The sequence below is a fragment of the Kogia breviceps genome, chromosome 12 (assembly GCF_026419965.1).
Source record: "Kogia breviceps isolate mKogBre1 chromosome 12, mKogBre1 haplotype 1, whole genome shotgun sequence".
NCBI lineage: Eukaryota > Metazoa > Chordata > Mammalia > Artiodactyla > Physeteridae > Kogia > Kogia breviceps.
In genome coordinates, this window is record NC_081321.1 from 62,854,434 (window position 1) to 62,868,187 (window position 13,754).

A 13,754-nucleotide genomic window follows, 5' to 3' on the forward strand; every position below is an offset into this window, starting at 1 on the left:
GATGGTGAAAAGATGTCTCCTTTCCAATGTGCTTATTTCCCCGATGGTAGACCTTAACTACACTTCTGATTCAGTGGTGCCATTCATTTGTATTCATTCTTATTCTCTTTTTCTCTCTTAAAATGTAATTCAACAAATAAAAAACTAAGTAATAAAAGTATTTAAAATCAAAAGTTTACTATGATTCCCTAATACACCGTTATCCTAATTACATTTTAAGAACATTTATTTTTATATTTAAAGGTCACAGTGGGAAATTATTAGATAACTTTTAAGACAACATGGCCTCAAAACTGGTTCAATTAGAGCAGTTATCCATCCATATTAGAGTGTTTATTCAACTTAGAGCACTATTATTTATTTATTTATTTTTTTGCGGTATGCTGGCCTCTCACCGCTGTGGCCCCTCCCGCCGCGGAGCACAGGCTCCGGATGCGCAGGCCCAGCGGCCATGGCTCACGGGCCCAGCCGCTCCGCGGCATGTGGGATCCTCCCGGACCGGGGCAGAAGCCCGCGTCCCCTGCATCGGCAGGCGGACTCCCAACCACTGCGCCACCAGGGAAGCCCTAGAGCACTATTTTATCATTGATATTAAATGTCATATTCAAACAGGTCATAGATAAAGCTATATATGAAATTAAATGGCATTTACTTATGGAATCAGACATAGTGATATTGACATTGTTTTATTACTATAAACATCTAATTTCTATAGAATAATACTGTTTTGTGTTTTAGTGATTTTCTGCTGATTTTTATAATTAGTTCTTATGGAAAATATATGGACTGCTGCAGTGGTTAAACCATATTTCTCTACATGGAAACGGAAATATCCCCAAATCATGCTTGAAACTAAATGCTCTTTTATACCTTTAAGTTATACACTACAACTGAACTAATGTCTTAACAGTTGAATAATAATAAAAATAATTGACTTAGTTTAGGATTCTGGAATGAGTTTTTGAAACTAAGCTCTACTTCTGCAGATTCTTTTAAGTTGTTTCACTTAACCAAACAGTTGTTTGGTTGTTTGTTTCTTTGACCTAACAGTTATGATTTTGGATGTTCAAAATATATACTGCTTTACTCTTGGTAACAACTTTAGGGTACTGACTGATTCTTTTGTATTTTCAAGCATGCTTTAAAAAGGCTTTTGTTTCTGTGCCTTACAATGGGTAATTTACAAAATTGTATTCTTAACATTTAGAACATTTTTATACTCTACTATTTTGTGAAAATATTATTCTGTTCCGCAAAGTCAGGTATACATTGCTGATATCCTTGCTATATAGCAAACAGGTTCCTTTTTTTCTTTAACACTTTATAGGCTATGCATTTAATCAATTATACCAAATTGTCATTCAGACATTGTATATGTGCTTTTAGCAGTACACTCAAAGCAAGCAGTGATACATGTCATGAATAGACAACTTCACTAGAGAATTTTCTTTCCATCCTGAACATTGGGGTTAAAAATATGGTCAGAAGTAAAACAATAACTTTCCATTTTGATAGGAAGACAAACATTTGGTAAATAGTTCAATTAAATTAGTTGGATGGTTCTTCAGGGCTGATACAGATTCTTGGGTCAGCTGCCTACCACTGCTGTTGTTTTCTTATCCTGGTGTGGTTGTCATTTGGGGTCAGCAGTCTTTTCTACAGACAGCTCACTGCAGAAGCCCTTCTTAATTGGGAAATATGAATTTAAGAGTTGATTCCCTTCAGTTTCCTTGTGAATGAGGTACTTGAGAATACCTGATAAGAAGCCTTTCATCTAGGTTGGAGACAGTCTTTTAAATGATGCTTTTTCCAGTATGCATAACCCCTTGGTTATAGATCATGGGGCACCTGATCTTCATCCAAAGATAGATTACAGTGATCAGCTTCAGAAACAAGCTTAGGATATCTTCTTAATAACTCAGTTAAACTTTACAATAACATAACATAGTAACAAAGAGCTATTTGGGAAGAGAGTTTTAGATGGTGAATACTGACCTCAATTAACAAAACCAGAATTTAACATCTATTGAAACAATATTTTCTCTCTAAAAGTACCCTCATTTTTATCAAATATAGCCGAATTATGATTGTAGAAAGACTATCCCAAGTGGAAAACACATTTTCTAACCATTTCTTTTTTCATTGTGAGGGCATCAGTCTTGCAGTCAGCAAAACAGGTTCTTTATATAGAGTTGCTCAATACAGTTTCATTATTAAGTAAATATCTGATGGTAAGAATAAGACTTTCTCTCATCATAGCATAAACATTTTATTACATATTATGTTATCATAAGCTGTGTAATTCTGGATAAATAATTTGTTATTGTAAAATAAAGAGCTTGTCCTATTATAAAATGATTCAAATTGACAGAGGTATTTGACATTATATGGGTATCCTTTACTTTGAAAAATACACAAGACACATGTAGATCAGAATTGTCTAAAAATGAATTGCTCTGTAAGTGAACTATGGCATCTGTTGTGTTTAGGAGCCTTGTGTCAGTTTTTGTGCAGAATTCATTGACAGCTTTTGCCCAAAGGGGAGACTTAGCTGAGAGTTGGAAATAAGGGTAAAATTTGTTTGATATATCCTCCTTCTTTCTGCTAATAGATTTAGTCTCATATCTATGGTGAAGAATAACTTAGCCTTTTCTTGGGTCCACAGATTTTTTTTTAATACATGTAAGAACCGCATAGTGCACCTATGCCTTTTTCTTAGTACCTCAGAATAGTGTGTATAATTTATGCAAACTGTTGGGGAAATGTTAGTGCTTTTATTGAAACACCAATAAAGGATATTACAAAATTTGTTTCTAGCAAGGGTCAATAACTCTAGCTCTTGTCATGTATCCAGCATTGGGACTAGCAGCTCTTTGGAGATCACTATAATGAGTTCTTGTATTCACTTGGTTGCTTTAGAGTAATGTAGAGAAAAACATTTCACAACACTTAAAACATCATAAACATGAGTTTTTTATTGCCTGTGAAGACCTGAAGAATGTATTTTATGTTTTTTGAAACAAACAGGGACTGCCTAAACTTCTTAAGCATGTTGTACTTTCTTAGATAAGGTCATGCAGTTCAGCAGAGGAAGTGTGCTGTACCTTAATCTGAGATCTGATTTCTTTCACTGGAAGAAAGACGTGTACACTTACTGGGATTTTTTGCTGGATTTGTAAACTTTGGGAAGACATAAATGATGTGAATTTTAAAAGCTCTCTTTTATTCACTTCTAAATTGACCTTCCTTTTACTAAGGAACCAATTTCATTTTATTAAGCAACAACCAGTATTATGACCATTAATTGTAATACATTTTCATTAAGAAGCCTGGAGTGATATTTGAGGAATTTGAAGGCTGTGAATTAAATATAGTAGCATTCATTACAACAGCAAATTGGTCTTTGCTTCTTAATTATTTTTGTGAATTGATGGTTCTGCCCCATCTTAGGAATTTATATTTTAGAGTAGACATCCTCTTCATCTTTGTTGTTGCAGTTGAAATTTTATTAAACAAAAGTGATTTTTGTTTGGTTCTATTCCTTTGGAAACTTTGGTATAATCCTTTTCAAAAATACCGGGTTTTTTTCATATTGTATTTTGAGAAAATAAAATGTTCGGCTTTCCTCTCTTAGGTATAGTGCATTTCATAATCTTTTAACATGCCTGTTAACAGATACGGAAGCCAGTGAGGTCCAAACATTGCGGTGTGTGCAACCGCTGTATAGCAAAATTCGACCATCATTGCCCATGGGTGGGCAACTGTGTAGGTAAGTTTTATTAGTAATTTCTAAATATATTGTTCATTTCAATTACTCTAGATAACTAATGAAGTACAATATTAAAGTAGGTGTAGAAGGTTCATTCTAGCACCCTACAATATCCCTCGTTCCCCCAGTTATTTTCTGAGTGGCAAAACATCAACTCAGTTGTAAGAGAGAGGGAAAGAGACATCATAAAATCAGTGTCTAGAAAAGATTGATATATTTTCTCTATCAATTCTCTCTGGTGCCTACTCTTTCCTATTTTCTCCATTGGATAACAGTGAAATCAATAAGGAGGCAGATTGTGTTGTTTTTTAGTTAAACTAAAGAAAGTAAGGTAATAAAAAATATTTAAAGGTAGTTACGTACAGAGGCAGAGAAGAATGACAGATAAGAACTCTACATATCTCAGTGTTCAAGAATGGCATAGTCTGAGGAAATGAACTAAGTGGTCTGAGACGTGGCCCTGGAGATTTTATGAGAGGACAGCAGGGAAACATTACAAAGATTGTATGAGAGAAGCCTTTAAAAAGTAGGATTTTAAAGTTTTTAAAACTGAAGATAAAATAGGGTTATTTAAACCTCAAGGCAAATAGTAGAATTAAAGCTCAAAATTGTGATTTATTTGGTTCATTAAGACTCTTGAATGAATATCATTGCAGTCACTACATCTTTGTGTGTCATTATAAGCATTCTTTTATTTTAACAATTTCATTAAAACATTTATTTTCTTGAAGAACATTTTGTAAAATAAATAATATATGTGATTTTTGTCCAAGGTGTATCTCACTTTTCATGGAATTTCTCCATCCCTACTTCACCCCTAGGTGTATTTCCAGTTGTTTTTTCTTAGCTAAAAAAAATTGTTTCTGTTTTGTTCTTTAGGTGCAGGCAACCATAGATACTTTATGGGCTACCTATTCTTCTTGCTTTTTATGATCTGCTGGATGATTTATGGTTGTATTTCTTGTGAGTACAATTAGTTTTTTATCTTCTTAAAACACATGTTTGCATACTCATGCTTTACCATATTAACAAAAAATATGATAATGATATGATAATTTTAGTCTTAACTAAAAATTATGGTTTGGGGCACCTCACTACAATGAAGCATAAAGAAAAAAATAGATATAGAACTGTCAAACATGTTCAACATAGAGTATAAGAAACAGAATTATCAGTAAATTATCTTTTAATAGGCTTTAAAAAGCTTCTGGGTAAAATCACCAACATTTTTCACATCACATGCTTGCTTTACTCTAGTAGTTTATAGATTTTGTGATTGTGCTAGTTGCTGTTTCTTACCAATCAGCTGGGAAAATATAGTTAAGTTTGCACAGAACTTGAAATGTTTTGAAGAGTAAGGTATAATTATTGCCTATTAGGGAATATTTAAAAGGTTAAGAATAAGTTGTCATTCAGTGATCATATGGGTATAGTATCTTAGAAGAAATGTTGGGGTTTTATTGCACTGAGAACATAATTTGGAAAGAATTTAAATGAAAATATTAGTTACTGTCCTTCAGGGCTTGGTGGTATTTAGCACAAAGATGTATTAGATACTGACTTAAAAATAAGTCTTGGATGATTTCCTAGTCCTCCTACTCCCACAGATATTAAGAATAATCTGTGTTATTGCCCTAATGAAAAAGGAGGTTACTTCCTCAAATAGGGATTAACAGAGAGAATGATTTTGTCAGAGATCTTTACCTAATTTCTGGCAGCCCAACATACCTGAGAGAAAGCATAGTCCTACTAATAACATCAGTTCTTTATGGCAGCAGCTCTCAAAGAGTAGATTTTGTTTTGGAAAAACCCCCCTCACCAAGGTGATCTTGTGTTATGTTCCTCCCCTCCAAAGAAGTCTCACATATTTGTATCATCTTATCTTTGTATAAAGGAATTGTTTTTTTACATATTGTATGTATGCAATACCAATCAAATAAAAACTGTATATCGTTACAGTACAGGTTTGTTTTTAGGATTGCCTGCTGCTTTTACTATTTCTGCTTTTGAAACGTTTTTTCACTAATGTACAAGGGGATTATTTAAGAGTATAAAAATACTTGCATTGAAAGTCATCAGTTAAATTCTTGGATCGTGTTTTCTAAGTGGTGCCTCTACCACAAATATCCACATGAGGTGCTTGGAGGATTATTGAGTAAATTTGAGTTGTTCTTCTCTGATTTTAGACTGGGGACTCCACTGTGAGACCAGTTATACCAAGGATGGATTTTGGACATATATTACTCAAATTGCCACATGTTCACCCTGGATGTTTTGGATGTTTCTGAACAGTGTTTTTCATTTCATGTGGGTGGCTGTATTACTCATGTGTCAGATGTATCAGGTATGTGCAAGTGCATTATTTGTTCTTTAGTGTGCTGAGAACTCTTAAAAATTCACTCCTTGCTTAACAAATAACAATGTATTCTCTTTATAATCATTCCTACTTTTCAGTAATTAAAATTTTTTCAAGAGTTAAAATTTTCAATTTGCTGTTCCTTTCTTCTTCACTCTTTCTTTCCACCTCTCCTCCCTCTTCTTATATTATGAACTTTTAACTTTCAGTACTACTCTCATCAGAACTTTTTATTTCTCTTTCCTGGTTTACATACATCCAGTTGGATATAAGTGTGAGCGTAGACTGATGGTTCCATTAATTTTGTGTGTGTTTTAATATTTTATTACCTACAAATATCAGTATTTATTCAAGAGTTTTTTTAATTAGGATTTTTTAAAAAGCTCCTTCTTAAAGGGGCTGATGGAGAGGTAGTATATACATAATGTTCATGCCTCCACATACACAATGCCAAGTGACCTGTTTTTAAATATTTTCCCTGTTTAACCAGCTACTTCTCACAGAGTCAGATGGTACCATGTAAACCAGCTTGATGATCTCCTGATGGAAAGCCAGAAATGGACTTTATCATTTTTCTCTCCATCCTGATCCTCTTGAGAATTAACTTGTTTTATATTAAATATTCAGAGAGTTAATGGTTTGCTTTCTCTTGCCTCTTAGATATCATGTTTAGGTATTACTACAAATGAAAGAATGAATGCCAGAAGATACAAGCACTTTAAAGTCACAACAACATCTATTGAAAGCCCATTCAAGTACGTACATATCTATGAATTTAATATTTTCTCTTGACATATAAAGTTCCTTACTAACTAAACTCAGCAAATATCTAGTGAGTACATCAAAGAGAAGTATTTTCTTTAAGAATGGCAATAATATATGAAACAGGGAATATTTATTTTACTTAACAATGTGTAAAATAGCTTATAAAACATACCAAATACCAAGATTTCTGCCAGATGAAACATTGGTTAGTTCACCATAACTTTAGTATTTATCACATTAACTGTATATAAATTTGTGATATTCGTTTTTTCCTTAATTATACAATTCAAATTTTATTGACCTACTAACGTTTAGTATTTGTTCTTTAACCTTTCCATTAATTTATAAATTTTCATTCAAAAATGAATGTATCCAGAAAATTGAAATAAGATTTTAAAAAATACAGTTGATTAAAATTCATTATTTAGGGAAATTTCCCAGACTCTAGGGCAACTACTTTTTGGTGCAAATTACTTACTTTATTTGCCCTCTGAATGACACAAAAATTTCCACACACCTAGTTTTCTTTTCTTTTTTTTTTAAATTGAAGTATAATTGACATATGACATTATATTAGTTTCAGGTGTACAACATAATGGTTTGATACTTGTATACACTGCAGAATGATCACCGCTAAAATCTAGTTGACGTCTGTCACCGTACCTGGTTGCAAAATATTTTTTTCTTGTCATGAGAACTTTTAAGATCTCGTCTCTTAGCCATTTTCAAATATGCAACACAATATTAACTATAGTCACCATGCTGTACACTGCATCCCCAGGGCTTACTTATTTTAGAACTGGAAGTTTGTACGTTTTGAACCCCCTTCGCCTATTTCGCCCAGCCCCACCCCCAGCCTCTGCCCTCCACCAGTCTGTTCTCTGTATCTGTGAGCTCGAGTTTAGTTGTTCACAGATTCCATGTAAGTGAGATTATGTGGTAATTTTCTTTCTTTGTCGGACTTATTTCACTTATAATGCCCACATGGTCCATCCATGTTATCACAGGTGGCTATATTTCCTTCTTCTTTACAATGGCTGAATTTTATTTCAGTGTGTGTGTGTGTGTGTGTGTGTGTATGTGTGTGTGTGTGTTGCATTTTTTCAATCTATTCATCTGTCGATGGACACTTAGGTTGTTTCCATATCTTGCCTGTTGTAAATAATGCTGCAATGAACATGGGGTGCAGATATCTTTTCAAGTTAGCGTTTTCATTTTCTTCGGATAAATACCCAGAAGTGGAATTGCTGGATCATATGGTAGTTCTATTTTTAATTTTTTGAGGAACCTCCATACTGTTTTCCACAGTGGCTGCACCAATTTACATCCCCACCAACAGTGCACAAGAATTCCCTTTTCTACACATCCTCACCAACACTTGCTTTTCTTGTCTTTTTGATAATAGCCATTCAAACAGGTATGAGGTGATATCTCATTGTGGTTTTGATTTGCATTTCCCTAAAAATTAGTGATGTTGAGCATCTTCTCGTGTCTGTTGGCCATCTGTATGGCTTCCTTAGAAAAATGTCTTTTCAGATCATTTGCCTATTTTTTAGTTGGATTGTTTGCTTTTTTGCTATTGAGTTGTGTGAGTTCTTTATAGATTTTGGATATTAACCCCTTATCAGATGTATGATTTGCAAATATTTTCTCCCATTCAGTAGGTTGCCTTTTCATTTTGTTGATGGTTTCCTTTGCTGTTCAGAACCTTTTTAGTCTAATGTAGTCTAATTTATTTATTTTTGCTTTTGTTGCCTTTGCGTTTGGTGTCAGATTCACAAATTCATCACCAAGACTGATGTCAAGGAGCTTACCACTTGTGTTTTCTGGTTTCAGTTCTTACATTCAGTCTAATCCATTTTGAGTTAATTTTTGTGTATGGTGTAAGATAGTCGTCCAGTTTAATTCTTTTGCATGCAGCTGTCCAGTTTTCCCAACACCACTTATTAAAGAGACTGTCCTATTCTTTTATATATATATATATATATATATATTTGCATTCATTTCAAAGTTAAGAAACAGTAGTTTCCTAATAATAGAAATATTTAAAACTTTGAGTTTTACTCAAGCTGCTTGTCTACTGCCATCAAGCTTTTGTGGTGCTATTAATTGTTGCATGTTTGTGGAAAGCATGTAAACCTTTAAATAAAAGCAAAAATAATAGAGTCGGTTGAGTAATTTTGAAAATTCTCCCATAGGCACAATAATTATATAAGGTGTAAAACTGACTGCTTTACCAAAGGTATTCTTGAAGTTCTAAAATTTGGGGAACTTTCCTTGATATTTCTTTTTTTAAATTGCTATTCTTAGGTACACTGTCAAGTTTATGCTATTATATTATTTTGTCTTTTACTCTCTCAGTTTTGGATATAGTTTGTCTCCTTGCCAAAGAGCCACCAGTCAAGGAAAGGTTATATCACAAATTGTGTATTACACAGGAATGAAAGAAATGCAAATTTGAATAACTTTAAAATATAATTGTGTAACCCATTGTATTAGCAAAAGAGAAAAATCAGAGCCGTGAAGAAACATGAATGCATACATATTTTGTAGAGTTATAAGCAGGTTCTTTCTGGCAGGAAACCTGAGTTTTTAAGTTTCGAAAAAAATATATTTAACATTAAAATGATATTAAACTCATACTAAATTATTGTACTAATAGACTTTTTTTTTCTTTTTCTTTTTCTTTTTTGGTGGGGGTGGTGTTTAGCCATGGATGTGTAAGGAATATTATAGACTTCTTTGAATTTCGATGCTGTGGCCTCTTTCGTCCTGTTATTGTGGACTGGACCAGGCAGTATACCATAGAATATGACCAAATATCAGGATCTGGGTACCAGCTCGTGTAGCAGCATCTTTATCCTATGAAGCATATTGCTGAGTGGTGCCTGAAAATTGTGTCTGTCCGTGTCTCTCTCACACTCGAATCCACATCCTTTGAACAAATAGCATGCTATATGTAGGGCTAACAGTGAATTTTACAGTCTTTTTTTTCAACACTTTTATTAACAAAAGTAAACATGGACAGAACACACTGCCACTTCTGGGAAGAATAAAGGTCTTAAAAAGAATGTTAATGGTTCTTAGTATGGGAATTCACAAAATACTCAACATTTTGGTTTTGTTCTCATAACATTTTTCATGAAAAAAAAAGAGTGAACTTATTCTGTTGTCAGACATGGTGTACTGATCAGAAATGCTTGATTCTAGCTAAAACTAAATTTATGGTATACAGCTAAATTTTATGATGCAATCTACTATTAGTATTGCATTTAATTCCAAGAAAGTTGTCTTAAATTGCTTCAGACTAGTATTATGTACGTGTTAGAATGTACATGTAAATACTGTGATGAAAATCATGTGGTTTTATTAGGGATCTACTGTAATGTGTCTTCAAAGACACAAGAAAATAATGTTCACCAAAAAATGTGCTAACAGTATTTTATTGCTATCAGCTGTTGGCAATGCTGATATATTTCTAGTTCAGTGAAATAATTTTTAGTAACCTTGCTCTGAGGTTTTATGGTCTGATAATAAAGCACTTGCATGAGTATAGTAAGTCATGTTATTATGTTCAACTTAAAAGCCCTACTAAGTGCATGATACACCTCATAGAATGTATACTGGCACACACTCTCCAGTAAAGCATAAATTAGAATTTAATTTGATGTGCACATAGTCCAATTTTTTAAGAGTTGAGCTATTTTCAAGAAAAGGCAGAACAAATAAGTTAATGCAAAATTCTCAATAATAGAGATAAATGGCTATACTGCAAAATAAAGTGTAGACAAAATAATGGAGTCTAGCTAAAGATGGAGCGTGATATCTGTACATATAGCACATGTGAATAAAAGAAAAGCTAATAGTATATTCTGGTTTTTAAAGAATGACCTATCAGAAAGAATCTTATCCCTAAGATTGTTTCAATTTTCCCAATATTGAATGTTTTGAAATTTGTTAATGCTGTCTGAAACAATTTCAGAAAGATTTTCAAATTGTCAAACATGATGCACTGATCAATTTTTGTTGCAGCATTTCCATACTCTCATGGTGAACTGTTGGTCACTGCTTCCATAACTATTGTTTACAGGTTTAGTCCTCTTAAGCGCTGTAGCAAACTGTGGTTCGAGCAACCTGTGGGAAACCTGTGAGAGGGAATGGGCTGGGGGAGGGTGGGAAAAGCGTGGTCAGACCAATGACAGATCCTAGACCAGTGTAAAGATTGCGTATCTGCATATAAATAATCTATCAAATAGTTTTCTCTTTGTGTCTCTATGTGTTAGTGTATTTAAAGCTGCTCATTTCATTTTATCCAACCAAAAAGAAAAGGGAGATAATTAATGAGCTTCTAGTGATGTTCAATATTGCTGTTAATAAGCATTATACCCTGCAAGTTCACTGCATGTCTGATGCTTGGTAAAATTAGTATTCTCTGTAAAATGCAGATTACAGGTATTAAAGCAATCTAGTGGTATACCCGCCCCTTGCCTTAGTAAGAGGAGCAGTGAAAATGTATATAGTTGATGTTCAGTATTTCCAAGTACCATTTTTATATAGTAGTTTCTTTGAGCATAAGTCATACATCAAAAAAATTACTCTTAGTGTACTTGAGTGTTTTAATATTAGAAAATTGGCATACGTACTTTATTTTTGAAAAGGGAAGAGATGGGTGTGGGGTGGCAATAGCATTGTGCCATTTTGTCATAGAATGTACAAAATTGGTTAACTTTACAAATGTCTCTGCTAGTTTTGACTACTAATTGGGGGAAATTTTAGATAATTTTTAAATTCAAAGTTATTTATAAAAGGCTAGAATTCATTTTAATTTTTTGTATTTTGAGCCACTTCACGTGAAGACTCAGTTGCAGTTTTTATCAAATACATTTTTATTAACAGTCAAATACGATGGTGGTTTTCTCAGAGTTTGGATGAGAGTGTTGTTACCATGTTCTTTCTTTATGGTACAGTATTCTTTCCAGTGCAAAGGAGATGTCTTTCAGTTAAATAGAAAAAAACAAAACTCTAGATGTATACATGGAAAATATTAGCAATGTTAATGCTTTAGTACTAGCCATCTCATAGTACCAGTGAAATTTGTAACTCAGAAATGGTCTGATGGTCAGGAGCCAACCATGCCTCTGTGTACCGTCTAATTATTTTGTAGGTCTCTGTGTGGAACCAGTTTAACCCCGTTCTAAAGTTGTGTATGAAGGTGACCCTTTGGGGAATAGTTCATATCAGCTTCATTGCATATTTTAGCAAATAGGAACTTATTTCTCAGCTCTAAACATGAATTACTTCTTTGGAATTTTTTCCTTATTTTGTTGTTCCCAGGAATTTATTTGAAATATTAATAGGCATAAAACAGCATCATTATTATACTTAAGCTATGGATATTTTTATTTTATATTTTCTTTATTTATAACTGTGCCAAGTATTATTTTGCTACTTAACATGTTACTCTGTGGAAAGAAAAACCTGTAAAGTGTTTAATAAATTAGCTCTCCTTACATAAATTAAATCTGTCAAAATTTTGTAAAATATTAATCAGAATAAATATTGACTCTTAAATGTGTGTTTGGTTTTTTGCTCAGTTCTCTTCAAGAAATTGATGAAACACGGGTAGTGGTACCTGTGATATGAAAAGATTATTTTATATGTTTATATTTGGGTCAACTAGGAATCAGGTGGCAAGACTAGAAATTGGCAAAAGTAGAAGGTGGTGGTAGTATTCTTTAAAAAAAAAAAAAAAAAACCAGCAACCTCTAATTCTGTGTGTATGTTTGTGTTTATAATGAATTTTTTTAAAATAAGAGAATATGTTTTTCTTTAAGAATTTTGTATTCCATGGAGTTAATTAGGATCCTCAAGGACTGTATGAATCTCCAAGATTTAAATGTAAGTATGTCTAAAGACTCTGTAGTAAAATAGTGGAAAAGGAAACCTACCAAGCATTGATCTCAGTTACTTGAGAGTCTCTGCATGACTAAGAAAGCTTTATTTGGGACTTCAAAAAGCAAAAATTATGGAGGAACCCTTTCCTTTTGTTCACATGATTGTTTATGGTTTAATTGAGAACCCAGTGGTATTAAACAAATAATTTCAGATTGGACTAATTTTCATTTCATAATTATTTTACTGTATTGAAACTAATGCCTCCAGAGCTGTGTAGAACTCAAGTAACAATATTTTGAACAAATATAAATAATAAAGGAAATTCTACTGTAAGCCCTCCCTTTTCATTCCAGTTAGGTACTTTTCTCCTCTTTGTCTTCTTGTCTGGATTCCCCAGTCCTTCCCAGATTGGTAAATTGTACCTATGATGTAGATGTCTGGTTCTAAGAGTTTATAGAGATAATTGGAAACAAGTGGTACATACCAGGACAAGAAATCTTAGCTTCAGGTCAGAAAGTAAAACTTCAATTTCATAAAGTTCTTGGTATTAGAGTTTTCTATTAAATATCTTAATGTGACTATTAAAATAGAAAAATCTGTAATTCCAAGTGGAAACTTCAGAATGTCCCTTGATCTAGGTCAGCTAACTCATAAACTCAAGGAAACCAAATGTGCCTCTTAGAAAACTCTTTTGGCCTTTGAATTGGAGTATGAATGTTTTGCTCAGATAAATTTTACCAGAATATCTTTGTCGTCAGATATTTACTTGGATTGGAAAATACTTTTTAATAGACAGCAATGTTTCTAGTACTAAGTAAGAAAGAGGGATTATTTCCATCCAAAGCATTAGAAAGCCTCATTGCTGCTGCTGCTGTTTCTTGGATCTGTAGGTTTACAGTTGTCATCAAATTTGGAAATTTTTCAGTCATTGTTTCTTCAAATATTTTTCTTCCCCCCTTTCAGCAAACT

General features: G+C 33.2%; 1 protein-coding gene across 2 annotated transcripts in view; it reads left to right on the plus strand.

Annotated features, from left to right (window-relative positions):
* Positions 1-13,007, plus strand: part of ZDHHC17 (zinc finger DHHC-type palmitoyltransferase 17) — a 238,643-nt gene extending 225,636 nt beyond the window's left edge. Inside the window, exons 14-18 of one of the 2 annotated variants that reach the window (XM_067009784.1) lie at positions 3,676-3,769; positions 4,649-4,732; positions 5,956-6,113; positions 6,786-6,880; positions 9,601-12,465. In XM_067009784.1, the coding sequence (XP_066865885.1) occupies positions 3,676-3,769; positions 4,649-4,732; positions 5,956-6,113; positions 6,786-6,880; positions 9,601-9,739 (570 nt within the window). In that variant the 3' untranslated portion in view covers positions 9,740-12,465. Of the gene's footprint in view, positions 1-3,675; positions 3,770-4,648; positions 4,733-5,955; positions 6,114-6,785; positions 6,881-9,600 lie in introns of both variants that reach the window. The other variant, XM_059081716.2, reaches the window with a different exon arrangement.
* The last annotated feature ends 747 nt before the right edge of the window (positions 13,008-13,754 follow it).